The 15,478-nt window shown below is 42.6% G+C and overlaps 3 protein-coding genes across 5 annotated transcripts in view; 1 reads left to right on the plus strand and 2 right to left on the minus strand.

The window, feature by feature from the left end:
- TMEM129 (transmembrane protein 129, E3 ubiquitin ligase) lies at positions 1 to 10,362 on the minus strand. The gene is made up of 4 exons (XM_050338352.1): positions 10,036 to 10,362; positions 8,616 to 9,090; positions 6,098 to 6,257; positions 1 to 3,426 (listed from the first exon to the last, which is right to left on the minus strand). The coding sequence occupies exons 1-4, from the start codon at positions 10,238 to 10,240 to the stop codon at positions 3,178 to 3,180; spliced, it is 1,089 nt and encodes a 362-aa protein (XP_050194309.1). The 5' UTR covers positions 10,241 to 10,362; the 3' UTR covers positions 1 to 3,177.
- Positions 6,499 to 15,478, plus strand: part of TACC3 (transforming acidic coiled-coil containing protein 3) — a 24,947-nt gene continuing 15,967 nt past the window's right edge. The window contains exons 1-2 of one of the 3 annotated variants that reach the window (XM_050338350.1): positions 6,499 to 6,579; positions 11,246 to 11,377. The gene's annotated coding sequence lies outside the window, so the exon portion shown is untranslated. Of the gene's footprint in view, positions 6,580 to 10,485; positions 10,715 to 11,245; positions 11,378 to 12,118; positions 12,190 to 15,478 lie in introns of those variants that run through there. The other 2 variants (XM_050338348.1, XM_050338349.1) reach the window with 2 other exon arrangements.
- On the minus strand, positions 11,894 to 13,388 carry LOC126651970 (uncharacterized). The gene is made up of 2 exons (XM_050338461.1): positions 13,364 to 13,388; positions 11,894 to 12,780 (listed from the first exon to the last, which is right to left on the minus strand). The coding sequence occupies exons 1-2, from the start codon at positions 13,386 to 13,388 to the stop codon at positions 11,894 to 11,896; spliced, it is 912 nt and encodes a 303-aa protein (XP_050194418.1).

A 15,478-nucleotide genomic window follows, 5' to 3' on the forward strand; every position in this document is an offset into this window, starting at 1 on the left:
TTAAGAAATGGCACTCAAACCTTTATTCTTATTGAGGTTTCTGACTGGAATGGCACTGGAATGGTACCAAAGAATGGTTTGGGTTGATCCAAATTATATCCTGCTTGGAAAAAAAAAAGCCTTTTTTTGGGTTAGCAAACTATGTTAACCTAAAAAATCAACAGATAACATATTTTCCTCATAATTTCTGGAATGCTCAAATTACAGAAATAACACAACTGTGGAAACAAATATAGCCACCTATTGAGCTGCAGCACAGAGGGAAATTTGGGCTATGCATGTACACAGACATATGGCATATTTATATGGACAGTGTGAACCCACAGATACATTGTCTTTAGTTTAGTGACATCACATTTATATCAAGTACCTCAGATTACTCACATCATCCACCCACAAGGCAGTGATGTGGAAGAGCATACACACTGCTGAAAAATGCAACACTAAATCACTAATAGTGATTTATACACAATAATAAAAATTCTTTAGTAAATATTTTAGCCCATCACATTACTTCTTTTTTTTTTTTTTTTTTACAAAATGCTGTAAAAAGACCAATTCTAAATTCTATCCTCATTTTTAAGAAATGTATCAAGATCGTGTGGGAGGCAGTGTTGTTTTCTTTGCTGCAGAGAGGATCTTCTCTACAAATGGCTCTATACGTGCATGTGATTATTTGAACAACGACCTGAAACTATGACAAAGACAAATGCCTATTTTTGTATTCCATTATTTTCTTGTTCAGTGCTTTATTCACCTCTTATATGACTGTGCAGGGAGAAGTCACAGTTTCTCCTTCTACTGCCTCTAAGAAGGATATGGATTTTTAACAAGTTGTTTCTCTAATATAGCCTTTAAGCTTACAAACTTTGGAGGCATGCCAGACTACTTTGAGAATTTAAACTTGGGAAATAATGGTTGTTTTAAGGAATTTAAGCCAGGCACTATTATTAACATAAATAATACTTTTATTTTGGTAATTATTATTAGGTTTCCTAAGAGGCACTTCTGTGGGTAGAGCATTAAAAGATGCAAGGGTATCTTACATTAATGATGGTTACTCCATCGTACTGTTATACTGGCAAAAGAGGTAAGATGAATAAAACCGAAGTTCCACTGAAACGAAAACTCCCAGTCAATTCAGAGTAGATTTCTGTAAGGAACATCTCCAATTGCAGAAGCAATTAGGAGTCTAAAGCTCTTATTACATGAGATACTATTGGCAACTGACCTATTTTTCCTCTATAAAACCATCTGCAGCTACACATATCTATTATCTAAGTTTCTCTAGGCCTTTATGATTTTAAATGCGCACATCTTTACAATAAATATTTTAATTCCAAACAGGCTGTAGGAATTGAACGACTATCAGTAGCAAAACCACAGGTCCAAAATCCTACCCTCGATTCTGCAACTATTGCAAGGATCACATCCCGTGTGTCTGGGCCACATTATGTAAACTTTCCAGAAGTAAATGTTGCAAAATGCTGATTTGTAAAGGCTGCTGTGTAATGATAGGTGCATTGTCAGATGACACTACATGGCCCTGTGAGAATGTTCCAAAGGTTAAAAAAACCTGCAGACACCATTTTAAACTTGCAAATAACTTTACCACAGAAGTACTGGGAAATATTTCAAATTCAATCACTGATCAGCTCCTTGATTTTTTCATTAATTTTCAGACTTGTCAACAAATCTGTCTGAAACTCTGGAACTCAATTCAGTCCTATTCAGATGAAGAGGTATGTGCCACTTAAAGTCTCTTTGGGAGAGTCAAATCCATACTATGTAAAAAACCAGGTAATGAAAACCAGAAAAACCACAGTTATTAATAGGTAGTTTAGATAATTGCATAGCAGATGTTATATATATAGCAACTGGGATATGCTGAGACAATTAATGTCCTTAAACCCAGTTTGGACTTTTATAAGTGTTTATTATTTGAAAAATCCAAAGGTAAAGACCAACACCAAGAGTATAACATAAATGTTAGCTTTTAAGTGATGCTGTCTAATCTGTTTTCAATTCCTTACCCCTCTCTAAATTATGGATTGCAGCTACATTCATAACCATTTCCTGACTGCTTAAACTGTAGCTTGGTGCAATTCACCATCTATAGCTCAGCTGAGACTCATGAAATATTTCATGGTTGTGCTTACAGTAATTGTACCATTTTTGCATCCTGCCACCTATTCCTGCTCAAAGCAGTTGCCTGTCAGGGTAATCAAGAGGTTTTCATGGAATCACTGGCATGTCATCTCTGCTAGTCATTTACTGGTAAGATTTTTCTTATTATTCAGGTGGGAGATATTCAGGCTTTTATTCTCCTAGACCAAAGCATTAAGGTATTCCTTTTTCTCTTTTGTCATTTTTCCCTCTGTGATTTTAATTTACAAATTAAAGCTCAGATGTTTGCTGCACTCCCTTCAAATGTACTAAAAAATTTCCCATCACCTAAAGAATATCAAAACCCTATAAGCAATGTAGCCCCTAGAAACCAACAGATTTCAGGATGCATAGCCTTAGCGGTGTAGGTAAATGGGTTATGTTTCTGAATCCTCCTGTTGTTTGAAATAAAGACATCCATCAAAATGTAACCCAGAGGCAAATTAATGGAATAAAAGGTCCCTATGGAAGTTGTAAATCTTCAGGGATTAGATTTCTCAGCCTACTGAAACCCTCTGGATCAGCAAAAGGACTGCAGCTGGTATACTTGTTGGATGAACAATTGGAAAGATTACTAAGAACTTTACAAATGGAGTAAAGAGTAACAAAACATCAATGAAGTCTAACCAAATAATTTTCTCAGTTAGCCCTTTATTAAAGAATCAAAACCCAAGTTGATTTTAAAAATGTAAAGAATTTAACCTACGTTAAAACTTGAAAAGAGAATAGTACTGCAAATATAGAAGGATAACCTTCCAAGATATAAGAAAGGAAAATATGAGTTAAAAAAATTAAAAGCCAGAAATTGACATCAGGTGAGTAAAAACCAAAGATACAGGTAAAAGTGGAAAGGAAAAAGATTTACATCTGTTTTCAACACTGTAAAAGAAACCTTTGGAGTCTGCACCCTTGTAGAACACAAAGTCTCAGAAACAAATCTAGGAGGCCTTTGACCAAACCCACTGTGAAGTACATTCAAATTAAAAAAGTTAAAACGTACCCAAGTACTACTCATCGTATTAGGCAAACATCTAAAATGCAAAATTTGGCTCTGCAAGTCGGGCAAGGCACTTGGCTCGACAGCCAGGTCTCTGGGTGCTGCTGATCCTGTCGGCTGGCAAACCACTTGCCCATGCAGGTGAGGCACCACATGGGGCGGCAGTAGCACTGCTGGCACTCCCCTTCGTTTGGCTCCTGGCAGTTCTTGATGAGCTTGATGTTAGCAATAGTCTGCATACACCCTATGCACGGCTCCAGCTCCTGAAGGAGGAGAGAAACACCCAAGTTGTGAGCTGCACAGAATGGTTGCTGTGATTGCTCTTCAAAGGTTTTTTTTAGAAAATTATCTGCGGCAGAATAATCAAGGCAGAACTGCCCCACCAGAAGATATCAAACGGTTTTATTAGAGCATATTTAATGAATGACAGCAAAGTTTCTCTTTAAACAGAAAACACAGAACTGCTGTGTGAGAATAGTGATTAAACAAAAATGACTAAAAATAAACATTCTTTCTGTCTCCAAGGAGCTCCTCCTATTTCCAGAGCACAGCAGCCACTGCAAGGTAAGCACACAGCCAGCTTTATCACTCACACAAGATATTTTTCAAAAAACATACCAGTATAACAAAATGAAAATGAAATGAAAAAAAAAAGCTAAAAGTTCTTACCACTTGCCACAGCAAATGGCTGTTCCTATGTTCCATCTTTATAAGAAAGATACATAAAAGAGGAAACCGGGGCTGTACTGAACATAAGGACACTACTCTTGAAGAACCTGAAACTTACTTAAGTTTTTCTTGAGTAAGACTGTAATAATTAATATTTCCCCACAGTTAATTATGCCACATGAACTTGTGGTTGCATACGGGGACGTCATCTTTCTATGAAGTGTTTTACAATTAATAAACAATAATTAGCATTTCCCCTGTCTCTTCCAGCTGTCCAAGAACTTGACAAAGTTCAAATGACAGCACAGAGACCTGAATCCTGTTCATACTGCTACTGGTGTAACAAAAAGCAGCTCTGCTCTGTGGTCTCTAGTTCCCAGCTCCAGTGTCTCTGCCCTGTCAGCTCAAGCTGCTCAGCCACACTGGCAGTTTGGAGCAGATCCAGATGAGCACAAACCAACTTGCTTTGCCTCTTTCCACCCTGATAGTTTCCCACAACCAGGTTCACCACAGACAAAGTCTTGTGTCAACACTGGGGACCATAGACAAAGTCTTGTGTCAACATGGGGACCAGGAGTGTGCAGGAAGCAGGACTGCTTCTTTCAGAAGCTGCATCAGCTTTAACTTGCAAAATTAGGGCTTATCTTAGTTTTTAGGCACGAGAAGCTCTGGCATAGAAAGATTAACTAACTTTTTCAACTTATTCATGGAGCTTCATAACAGGAAAAAATTCAGTGTTGTATTTTTATGTCCTTATCATAATTTGTGATGACATTTATCACTCAATGTCAAACCAAAGATCAGTAGCTCAGCTAACACTTAAGTGTGTCACAAATTAATTAATTTTAATTAAAATGAAAAATTTTCAAGTTCTATCTTCTCTTTATTTTGAACATCTCATTTCACTATAAGCTGGCACTGTAACCAGGGCGTACAACAACATCATATGCAGGCAAATCTGATCCAGTTTTATTTTAGCTTGTTCATGGAAGCATACAGTGAACACACCATGACACTACCACAGATAACCAATTACTCCCTGCATTAGCTGAAACATCAGACACAGACTCCCTGCAGGGTCACCAGAACTGGTTTAATTAGTTTCCTCTGGTACACTGGACAGTGGTATAGTCACTCTTCTGACTGCAGCACAAGTGTAATAATGACCAGGTCTCTGTAAGTATGCAGGTAGGACTCTATGGTGTTATTTACAACTAAAGCAAGCCCCAATTAAGATTTATTTGTTTATTTTAGCAGAAGAACCAGCAAAACCCGGCTGTCTAGAAAAGCAAGCTGTAATGGAGCAAACTGCCTAAAGAACACCAACAACAGCTGTGACTTCCCATAAACTTTCTGGAAGTGCAACATCATCATTTACAAATGTATTCATGTAATATTTTTATGGGAATTATTACATTATTTCACTGTGTTATTTCTCATGTCTCAAAGCTGCTCACAACACAGTTCATCTCCTTGTAGAAGGAACAGAAGCAGCAGCCAGAACTACATTTATGACATGTTTACTGAGATGGCAGGTGAGCCCTTGTGAGGGATGCACCCACCCCGACCGAGCAAACAGCTCTTTGGCTCTGGCATCACCCACAAGGAGGCCTCACTGGAGTCGGTGTGGCTGTGCAGACGGGAAGGAGTTGTGCTAGGCTGTATCTTTTCAGGAAGTTAAGGAATCTAGGTCATGTCTTACCAGGAGGTAACTAGATGACATGGTAAGTCCTACAGCCACCTACCCACACCAAGGGGCAGTTTGACCACCAGTCCCTCCCTCCAAGTAAGTGACTGCAGCCCCCCAAGCCCGTGGAGCTCTCCTGTAGGGCAGCAGGCTGTCTCAGGTAGGCAGGACAAGGTTACTTCTCAAGGCTGAGAAATCCCTTATCCTCTAAGTATTATCCATAGCCCAGGTAAGCGACTGTTTTTATTAGATCCAAAGCATATTGTATACAATTATTAGAAATAGCCATTAGCACTGTTTGACTGCTGTTAAATACCATTTAATTACTGATTGATTACTGTTTAATTACCATGCGATTACTGCTTAATAATCCTCAATTAATAATTATAATTTAATCGTCATTCATAGTTGAATTCATATTTTTAATAAAAACATTTTGTTAACCTCACAACAATGAATTCTCTTAATAATTCACCTGAGACAGCCCTAAGTAAACATTTACCAATTACACAGTAATCACAGGCTCACCTACATGGAAAGTATAATTATGAGAGTGTCACATGGATAGAAAGTCTCACCTGAGTGCTTGGAACGTGATATGGCTGGTTAATTTCTACCAGAGATGTAAAGGTTTCTAAAAATAAATCACTAAGGCTTTGATGGATCACAACATTAGCTGCATTGCTGATAGGAGCACGGAGCTTTTCTCGGAGCTCCCCATATTCTGTGGAGTTCAACCTGAAGAAGAAAAGATGGAAGAAAACATTACCATGATTATCCACACCAATACCTTGATAGTACATTGCAGAGGTTGACATCAGAGGAGTGAATCTACAGAAAAGCTATTTAGGCTGGTTCATGAGTCAGAATAAATAAACAGTGAGCATTTTATTTTCTTTTGCCATTCAGTGATTGGTTTTGACACAACTTAGCCAACAGAACACGCTGTCCTACTTCATCCTTGTCAGACGGCCAGCAGGATGTGGTGGATATCAGCTAAAGCATCACACAAAATAAAGGAAGGCTTTTGAAGTGATCAGCATGAACAAAAGCAATACAGGTATGTACATCATGCATTAGCTGTAAAGTACTGCATGCACAATTTCTGCTCATCTTTTTAATGCCAATTTACTTAGATCATATATAAATTCTTGTTTATAAACTCCTGAGGACAGAAATTAGTTATATCTCGTAGCACGTATCACAAAGTGATATAGCACACATAAGTAGCAGAAGAATGTCAATTTATCGTGTTCGGTGATTTTATGATCCAATTTTAAACAAACCCAGAAATTTCACAAAGGTTACAAACTGCTGCTGATTTAAGGCTAACAGGATGGATTTCACACCAGCTGCTTCTGCTCAAGTAAATGTAAGTCATGCTCACAGACCTCAAGTGGCACTTGAGGCCTCACACAGGTCCTGCAGTGACACATCCCTGTTGCTACCCCTTTTTACTGTAACAGCTCAGAACTGTAGCAGCAGAACTCCCCAGCTCAGTCAGTGCTTCCACTCATTAAACAGCTTTCATGGAGCAGTCCCAGGAACGCTGCCCTTCTTTTTCCCACCACTGAGTTCCCAGAGCACAGCACAATGCACTGCTGGCTCAGCTTTAGCTCCCAGTGGTCTCCATTGTTTTAACTACTAAAGGATACCTAACAGATTATTTATCTGTTTGTTAACAGACACTACCCGTGCAAATAACAGAGACCTTTCTATCCAGAGGAAAAATTCACATTGAACATGCAGGGAAATGTGGCCCACCTGCACAAAAACATTTTTGTTCCAGAAACATCCCACTGCATCTGATTCTGGATATATACTATGATCCTACATGATTTTGCTACATTCTAGCAGAGATTTAGTATTTCTGACATTTTATCAGATGAGTTTTTAAACACTATTCTTGATGCTGTGCTGTTTAGCCACAAAATAAAGTTGGGGGGAATTGGAATTTTTTTTCCCTAAAAGGAATTGTCAAAGATGTAATGATTTTCTCAGCTGGGGATGTAGTTTTATCACTCTGGCACTGACGCACTTACAGAAGAAAATCATTAATTTTATCACTCTGACACTGACACACTTACAGAAGAAAATCATTAGTTGCTTAATATTCATTTGATCACCACTCTCACAGGTCTATACAAGTCTCTTAGGATTGTCATTCTCACCTTAACCTCTTGTTCTGAGCTCTGTTCACCTGATCTCTAACAGAATCACCTCTGTGCCTTCGTCCTGCTTGCCCTGCAGCACACCTGCAAGTCTGGCATCTGCCTGCTTTTAATTACCTAGTAAATAAATGCTGCTGACATACACAATTACAGCAAAGACACTCCCATGCCTTTTCAAATATGTAGTTTTAGGAGCCATAACATGGGTTTGAATACTCCTCTCAATGACACAACGAAAACAAAGACTTTGTCACCCAGTGTTAGATGTTTCTGCAGACCTTGTACTTTTGCCCAGCTACACAGACAGACTGTTGCAAACACGCAGCATGGGCCCTTGCAAAACAAGCCCTAACTGTTCACATGTGCTAAGATTTACTGCTATGAGAACACATAAATCAGAAACAGGCCAAAATTACTTCCTTGCTTTAAGGGCAGTTGTTTTACAGCAGTTCAGTGAGAACTCATCTGAGCAGTGCCAATTATGAGCCTTAAGCAGAAGGAAAAAAACAAAGTCATGGGTGAACAACAGCCAGTTTTGGACAAATAGCTACTTCTCATCACCCAAAATTTGGAAGACGAAAGATTGTCCTTTTCATTCCCATTTTCCATCTTTGACCTAAATTTGTCCAGTTACTTGTTCTCCAACACGATCCTCTCCCTAAGAATGGATCAAACAGGACAGTCTCTCTGTTTAACCACTGTGCATTCAATACTGCAGGTGTGTGAATCTTTCTAAACAACCCTTCTTCACTGCACTGTGTGGCAGAACTGCACACACAGCATCTCTGAACACCAGGCAGGGAGCAAAAGGGAAGGGACAAGGTCTGGGAGATCTGGGAGTCTTCAGCTCAGACACAGAAGCACTCCATCAGCACCATCAAACAGCATATTATGTATCAAAACAGGGTTAACACAGTTGTTTTACCGGATATCAAACGCCTTCACGTAGGGATTGATACTGGAAACTCGGATGGTGAGGAACTGCACAGGCACGTTTGAGTCTGGGGTGAGTTCATGCTGTCTGGAGTCTATCACCGTCAAATGAATGTCCTGCTGCTGGGCCACGTGTAAACAGTAGGTGGTCACTTTAATCACCCATGTGTCTGTAACAATCACCCTTGCTCCTGGGGCTCCAGTGGCAAATTTGTCAATTCTCCTGAATTCTGTATTGATGGAGGAGGCTACTGCCCTCCAACCTGACTGCGGGAGAGCATGGACAGCGAGTGTTCGGGCTAACGGGTGATTATTCCAACCCTTCCGTGACCAGTAGTACGCCAGGGCACTGGTGACTGCCGGAAGGAGAACTGCGAAGAAGAAGAAAGTTTTCCATTCTTTTGAAGCCAGGTAGAAAAAGCAAAGATGTTTTTCAGGTGCAGCAAAGCACATGCCGAGGTAATAACCTGCAAGGGAAAAAAAACCAAATTTGCTTTCAGAAACCAGTCAAGTACACACATCAACACATACCCCTAAATCATACAGTATCTAACCAGGGAGCTCACCTCCAGGAGAGCTACTGTACTTCTGGATGACTTCAAATTTAAGCCCCTTGTCTCAAGCAATTTGAGGTAAATGCTTACGCATTACTGATTTTTACCAGTATTGCATAGCTAAATGAAGCTGATTTGAGTCTGCAGGTTGAATAGTTACTTGTAAGATGCCAATTTTACCAGAATTATATAGCTAAAGGAAGGCGATTTGAATTTGTTGAATAAAATTACCTACGAGATAATACTTTTACCAGAATTATATAGCTAAAGGAAGGCAATTTGAATTTGTTGGTTGAATGAAATTACCTGCGAGATGCCACTTTTATCAGAATGATATACCTGAAGGTGATCTGAATTTGCTGAATAAAATCACCTGTGAGATGCCACTTTTGTCAGAATTATATACCTAGATGGAAGGCAGTTTGAATTTGCTGGTTGAATAAAATTACCTACGAGATGCCACTTTTACCAGAATGATATACCTGAAGGAAGGTGATACGAAATTGTTGAATAAAATTACCTGCGAGATAATACTTCTACCAGAATGATATATCTAAAGGAAAGTGATGTGGATTTGAATAAAATAACCTGCGAGATGCCACTTTTGCCAGAATTATATGGAATCATATGCCTAAAGGAAGATGACTTGCATCTGTAGGCTGAATAAAACTACCCTTGAGACGCCAGAACGACATACCTTCAAGAAGATGCTTTGAATCTGTTGAACAGCATTACCTGCAAGGCGCCACTTAATTTTCAGCAGACCTACGTGGCTAAAGGACGCCCAAGCTGAACTCCCCGGTCAACCGAAACGCAACTCGGGGTGCAGGGCCGGGGTGTGCAGGGGGCAGGACTCACCGAGGGGCAGCAGGGAGTGTGCCAGCAGCGTGCCGGTGCTGCGCCGCAGGTGGTACTGCACGAAGGCCGCGTCCTCGCTGCCCAGCCAGGCCGAGAGCAGGCTCTGCACCGTGAGCCCCGCCGAGCGCACCTCGTCGGGAGGGAACACGAAGCACACGGCGAACACCACGTAGGCCAGAGTGAAGGTCACCGCGGGGCTCTCCATGCTGCGCCCCTCCCCGGGCACGGCGGGCCCCGGGCGATCCCGCCGCGCCCCCGGGGTGCTCCAGGGGGGAGCGGTGACTCCCAGCGCTCCAGCGACACTTCCCGCCGCAGCCCCGGATGCCGGGGCGGGGACCGGCAGTGCGAAGGGAGGCGGGTCCCGTCCCTCTATCCGGCGGGTCCCTCCCTCCATCGGCTCCCTGCCTTCCATCCATCCGTTCCCGCCCCTCCATCCTTCCGCGCCTGCCGGGCCACGGGATCCGGACATCTGGATCAGGACATCGCCCTCATCCCGCGCCTGCCCAGCCTGGCCGGGACACGCAGCCGCTCCCCGGGGCCTTCAGGCTTTGTACGAGGTCATGCTCCACGGGCCTGGCAGAAGGGACCGATTCCTGTTCCTTACAAACGTGAAAGAGCTCTCTTGTACGATGATGGCAGTGCCCCTCCGAAGCAGGGAAATGGACTGTTTTGCTTAAGGGTCCGAAAAAACTTCCCTTTGTTTTTCTTTGTCTATTTCATGTCACATTTTCTAATATTTTTTTCTAACATATTCTAATATTTTTCCTAATACTTTATCATATTTTCTAACATTTTCTATTATTTTTCTAATATTTTCTGATATTTTATTTTTATATTTTCTAATATTTTTAATATCTTCTAATATGTTTCCAATGTTTTTCTAATATTTTCTTTTTAAAAGAATAGGCTTTCATATTTTTCTAATATTTTCTAATATTTCAAGTGATAAAGGTCACAGGACAGGCATGGAAGATCTTAAACGGCCTTAAAGGGAGACAAATTTTAATATATCTTTGTACATCCCCCCCTCACCACCAAACAGTAAAAGGATCGTTTAACTGGGATCTCTGGTTACTACTGAAACACAAATAATAACTCTTAGCCACAAATAATAACTCTTAGCCACAAGATTTGCTGTTTCTCATGGAATGTAACAAACCCCTTGCATGAACCCTGTAATTATCATGAATTTCCATATTTGTCTCTTTAGGAGAAAGGGGAGATTGTGTAACTGGAAAGGCACAGCAGAGAAAGCATCATGTGATGATGTACACTACTACTGACAGGGAAGCAAGTCCACTGGAAATGCCACCCATGGAATGTGACATCTTAACGCTGGCAGGTGGTTGATGTGTTACTGCTGTGATGGGAGATCGGGAATTCATAGAGGTTTTAGTGACTCTTTGAGATGGTTACATCAGTAAAATCACGCTTAGATTCCGGGCTTCTTCCTTCATTCTTCAAGCCGTCCTTGTTAGCAAGTTTATTGTTTTAGCAACCAGTCTGTCCACTCAACAGTAAGGCCTCTTTTATTTCGCTGAATGGGCCACGAAGCTCAACGATAGAAAGCAGGCCGCGAAGCAGCAAGTTTTCTTTCGGCGATTTCATGCGAGAAGATTATTGAAAAGCAGAACCGCAGAACGGGTTGGGAGGGGCCTTAAAGCTCATCCAGTTCCAGCCTCCACTACCATGGGTAGGGACGCTTTGCGCTAGGTCGGGTGTGGCGGTTGGGAATGGATAAAGCCTAGAGGGGGATCCGCCCCGGAGGGGCGGATCCCCCTCTAGGCTTTACCCATTCCCAACTCAGGTTAATCCCCCCTCAGGTTAATCCCCCCTCAGGTTAATCCCCCCTCAGGTTTTACCCCCCCTCAGCCCTGCAGTGCCCGCCCTGCCCCGCTCGGGGGCGCTCCGCTCGGGGGCTCAACGGCCACGCGTCGGGCCGGCCCCGCTCCGCTCCCTCCTCCCCCGTGGGCGCTTGTTCTGATTGGCGGGCGCGTCCCGAGCGCCGCTCGCTCATTGGCGGGCCGGGGCGGCCGTTGCGGTTTGAAATCGCGCGGCGGGGGCGGAGGGAGGGAAGGGTGGGGGGGAGCAGTGATCCGAGCGCGCGCGCTGCCTCATCCCAGCGCCCCGAGGGTTCCCGGGATCCGCCGGCAGGTACGGGGAGGGGGCTGGCTCGGGGACCCACTTTGTGTGTTTGAGAAGCTGGAGGTGGCTGGGGCGCGTGTGTTTTGAGGGGCTGGGAGACCCCCTGTGTGAGTTTGGGAGGTCTCGGGGACTCCTCTGTGGGTGTGGGTGGGCTTGGGGTGGGGTGGGGGATAGGCTCGGGGATCCCTCGGTGAGCGTGGGGTGGGACTGGGGAGCGGTTTGAGGATCCCTCTGTAAGCCTGGGGTGCTGTGGGGTGGGGAAGGGCTGGGGAGGGAAGCTTGGGCGGTGGTGTGGAGCTGGGGATGTGGAGACTTGGGGACCACTCTGAGCCTGAGATGGTTTGGGGCTGCCGTGGGAGGGGGCTGTGTGTTCTGAAGTGAGCTCAGGGACCTCTTTTTGAGGTTGAGGGGGCGGGGTGGGACTGGGGAGGAGCGGCTGGAGGACCCCTCTGTGAGCTTGGGGTGCTGTGGGGCTCGTGGGGGAGCTCAGGGATGACTTTGCGAGGGTGGGGGTCGTGCTCGGGGACCCCTCTGTGGGCTTGGGGTGGGGTGGGACCGGGGGCACCTCTGGTCGAGGGGTCTTAGGGGCGTTTCTGTGAGCTTCGGACGAAGAGATTTGGGGGGAATTTCTGTCAGTTCAGGGAGGAAGCAGAGGCAGGAGCTGGGGGTAATGGGAGGGGGGCGTCGAGGGTGGAGCTCAGGTGCTCCCCCATGAATTCGGGGATGACTTGGGGATCTTGGGGAGCATCTCTCTGTGTTTTCAGGATGATGTGGGGCTGTTCGGGGCCTGGGGTGATTCAGGAGTAAAGAGGGGTTGGAGGAGGCTTGTGTGTTTTTTGTTGTGTTTTTGTTTGTTTGTTTGTTTTTTGTTGTTGTTGGTTTGAAGTTTGTTTTTGTTGTTGTTGTTGTTGTTTGTTTGTTGTGTTTTTTGTTTTGTTTTTGTTTTTTTTAACTTAAATCACGGCTCGGTGCAGTGGAGGGCAAGGCATGGTGCTGCCCGGAGAGCCGGCACAGCCTTCCCCGGCCTTGCTGCTCCTCCCCTGCAGTCAGGGGAAGGTGACTGAGAGAGTCAGTTAACCAGGAGAGTGTTTATTTGTTCTGAATATGTTTGCTCTAAACACATGTGTGTATATGTAACAGTCAGCTCTGTGTCAATCTGTATGGAAATATTCCCAGCACGTACTTTGCCACGAGTGAGCGCTCTGCATCTCTGCTGCTGGAGGAGTTCAGGAGGATAATTAAGTAGAAAAATTCCATCCTTGCCCTGCATGTTCAGTGGCCTTTTCAGGCATTTGAGACCATGTTGGTGTTTTGGATGTTTCGCCCCGTATTTGTTAAACAACAGATTCTTGCCGTGAAGCCCCCACTTTACAAATTATAGGTACCTGAGGTTTGATTACCTGATGTCACTGAATTTGTGCTTATACTCAAATACAGAATGATGGGTTACTGCTTGTGCCCAAATAAATATTCTCCTAAAACTAGGAGCAGTTTTGTTTTTGTGAACTTGAATAGAATCATGGAATTGTTTGGGTTAGAAGGGACCTTGAAGATCATCTAGTTCCAAACCCTCTACCAAGGGCAGGGACACCTTCCACTAGATCAGGTTGCTCAAGGCCCTGTCCATCCTGGCCCTGAACTCTGTTTTGCTCTAGTGGGAGAACTTGCTGGCTTTCACAATACTTGCCTTGGACACTGACCACTTTAAACAAAGATATGAGTAAAGCCTCCCTTCCCCTTTCACTTTATCACAGCTACTAGCTGATGAACTTGTGAAGTACAATCTAGAGCAAATATTGAGCGCAAAATTTTAAATAAATGCTGAATTGCTTTTCATGATTTAATCTGGGAAAGAAATTTGATTTTTAGATTTAATATCTCCAACTCTAGGTACATGTGGTGTATATATACAGTGTCAATTTATTGGGTATTTTAATGATGTGAATTTGGTTTAGTAATGGTATACAAGTAGCTCTATGAGAAAGCAGAAAAATTCTCCAAGTAAACCTCCCCTACTTATGGAGCTTGTTTTAGAAGGTGTTGACAACTTTATCATGTCCTACAGTTGTTTCTAAAGTAATCACAGTAAAAAACTACTTTGTAAAGATTCAGTTGATCTGTTGTCTCGATTTTAGTTTGGAATGAAAGAAAGCAATGAAGTTTACTTCAAGTTCTAGAAGTGGTTAATGTAAAAGTACTTATATACAAAATAACTTGAGCTAAAGCATTAATATGATGAATAAAGAAGGAATGAAGAAATAGCTAATACAGGCGTGCTTTGCATGCCATTGCTTCTGTAGCCATTGTTTGCATTCCACTGCTGATTAAAAGTTCTGTTGTCAGGCTTGCAGACAAAGTACCAGAGTTCTGTGGAGAGTATGAAGCAAAGTTTCCCATAAGGATTAATGTAAGAGTGAGGAAATGTGTATGGAGGCCTAAGTACAGAAATTTAAATACATAAAGGCAATGAGATTGAAAATGTGACTCAAGATTTTCACTTGGAGTATTCTTGTTACCTCTTTATGCAAGTGAAAACTATCACTTGTAGTCTTTCTGAGCTGATTTTCTGGATTCATCTGGAAAAAGAAGAAAAGATTAGCTATTTGGTCAAATCGAGCATTTGAGATCACTTGGACTGCTTATCCATTTCAGGAAGCCAACATCTTGTCCACTTGATGATACCAATTATCTTGCATGGGTGCTACAAGATAACACATCAGTTCTTATGAAATAAATTGCTTTGATAGCAGTCCTTCAGATAAGTATCTGCACTTCTCGGGTGTCATCCTTCATGGACAGTGATTACACTCAGATCTTCCTTATCACACCTTCTGTTTTTCTTTTCTAAAAAGCAGTTGTAGTATCACCAAGTATTAGTGTTAAACCTTTAAGAACAGAGGGGGCTCCAATGGGAATAAAAGGAAGACAGAGTTGAAGTACCAATGACTTGCCTGGAATATTTAAAATGTGTTCTTTATTTTTAATTTTTCATCCTTAATCTTAGTTGCAGCACAGGCTTTAGTTTCAAGTCCTTCACACTAGTAAGAGTAGATCAGCATATATGATCTACTTAAGCTTGTCCATGTCAAATGTAAGAACAATATTTAAGAAATACCTTTCTAATGACCTTTTTCCTCAGATTTGAAATCAGTAATGTGTCTGCTGCAAAAGATTCTTAAGTACTATGTGTTTTAGAAAAGCAGCATGTGCTCAGAGAGTGCAGGAAAAAACTAAATATTTTGATTCCGGACTCAGATCCTAAACACACCCTAACTAACCAAATTTGGTTTTGCTGTTT

Source organism: Myiozetetes cayanensis, unplaced genomic scaffold (assembly GCF_022539395.1).
Source record: "Myiozetetes cayanensis isolate MyiCay16 unplaced genomic scaffold, myiCay2020 scf7, whole genome shotgun sequence".
Taxonomy (NCBI): Eukaryota; Metazoa; Chordata; class Aves; order Passeriformes; family Tyrannidae; genus Myiozetetes; species Myiozetetes cayanensis.

What these genes read in the sequence shown, in the direction of transcription:
- TMEM129 (XM_050338352.1), bottom strand. Translation starts at nt 10,240, where the DNA reads ATGGAGAGCCCCGCGGTGACCTTCACTCTGGCCTACGTGGTGTTCGCC. An exon ending in GTGAAGGCGTTTGATATCCG is followed by an intron (nt 6,258 to 8,615) that starts GTAAAACAACTG and finishes TTTCTTCTTCAG; the next exon opens with GTTGAACTCCACAGAATATG. An exon ending in ATCACGTTCCAAGCACTCAG is followed by an intron (nt 3,427 to 6,097) that starts GTGAGACTTTCT and finishes CTCCTCCTTCAG; the next exon opens with GAGCTGGAGCCGTGCATAGG.
- LOC126651970 (XM_050338461.1), bottom strand. Translation starts at nt 13,388, where the DNA reads ATGCAGAGCGCTCACTCGTGGCAAA. An exon ending in GAGCGCTCACTCGTGGCAAA is followed by an intron (nt 12,781 to 13,363) that starts GTACGTGCTGGG and finishes CTTCGTCCGAAG; the next exon opens with CTCACAGAAACGCCCCTAAG.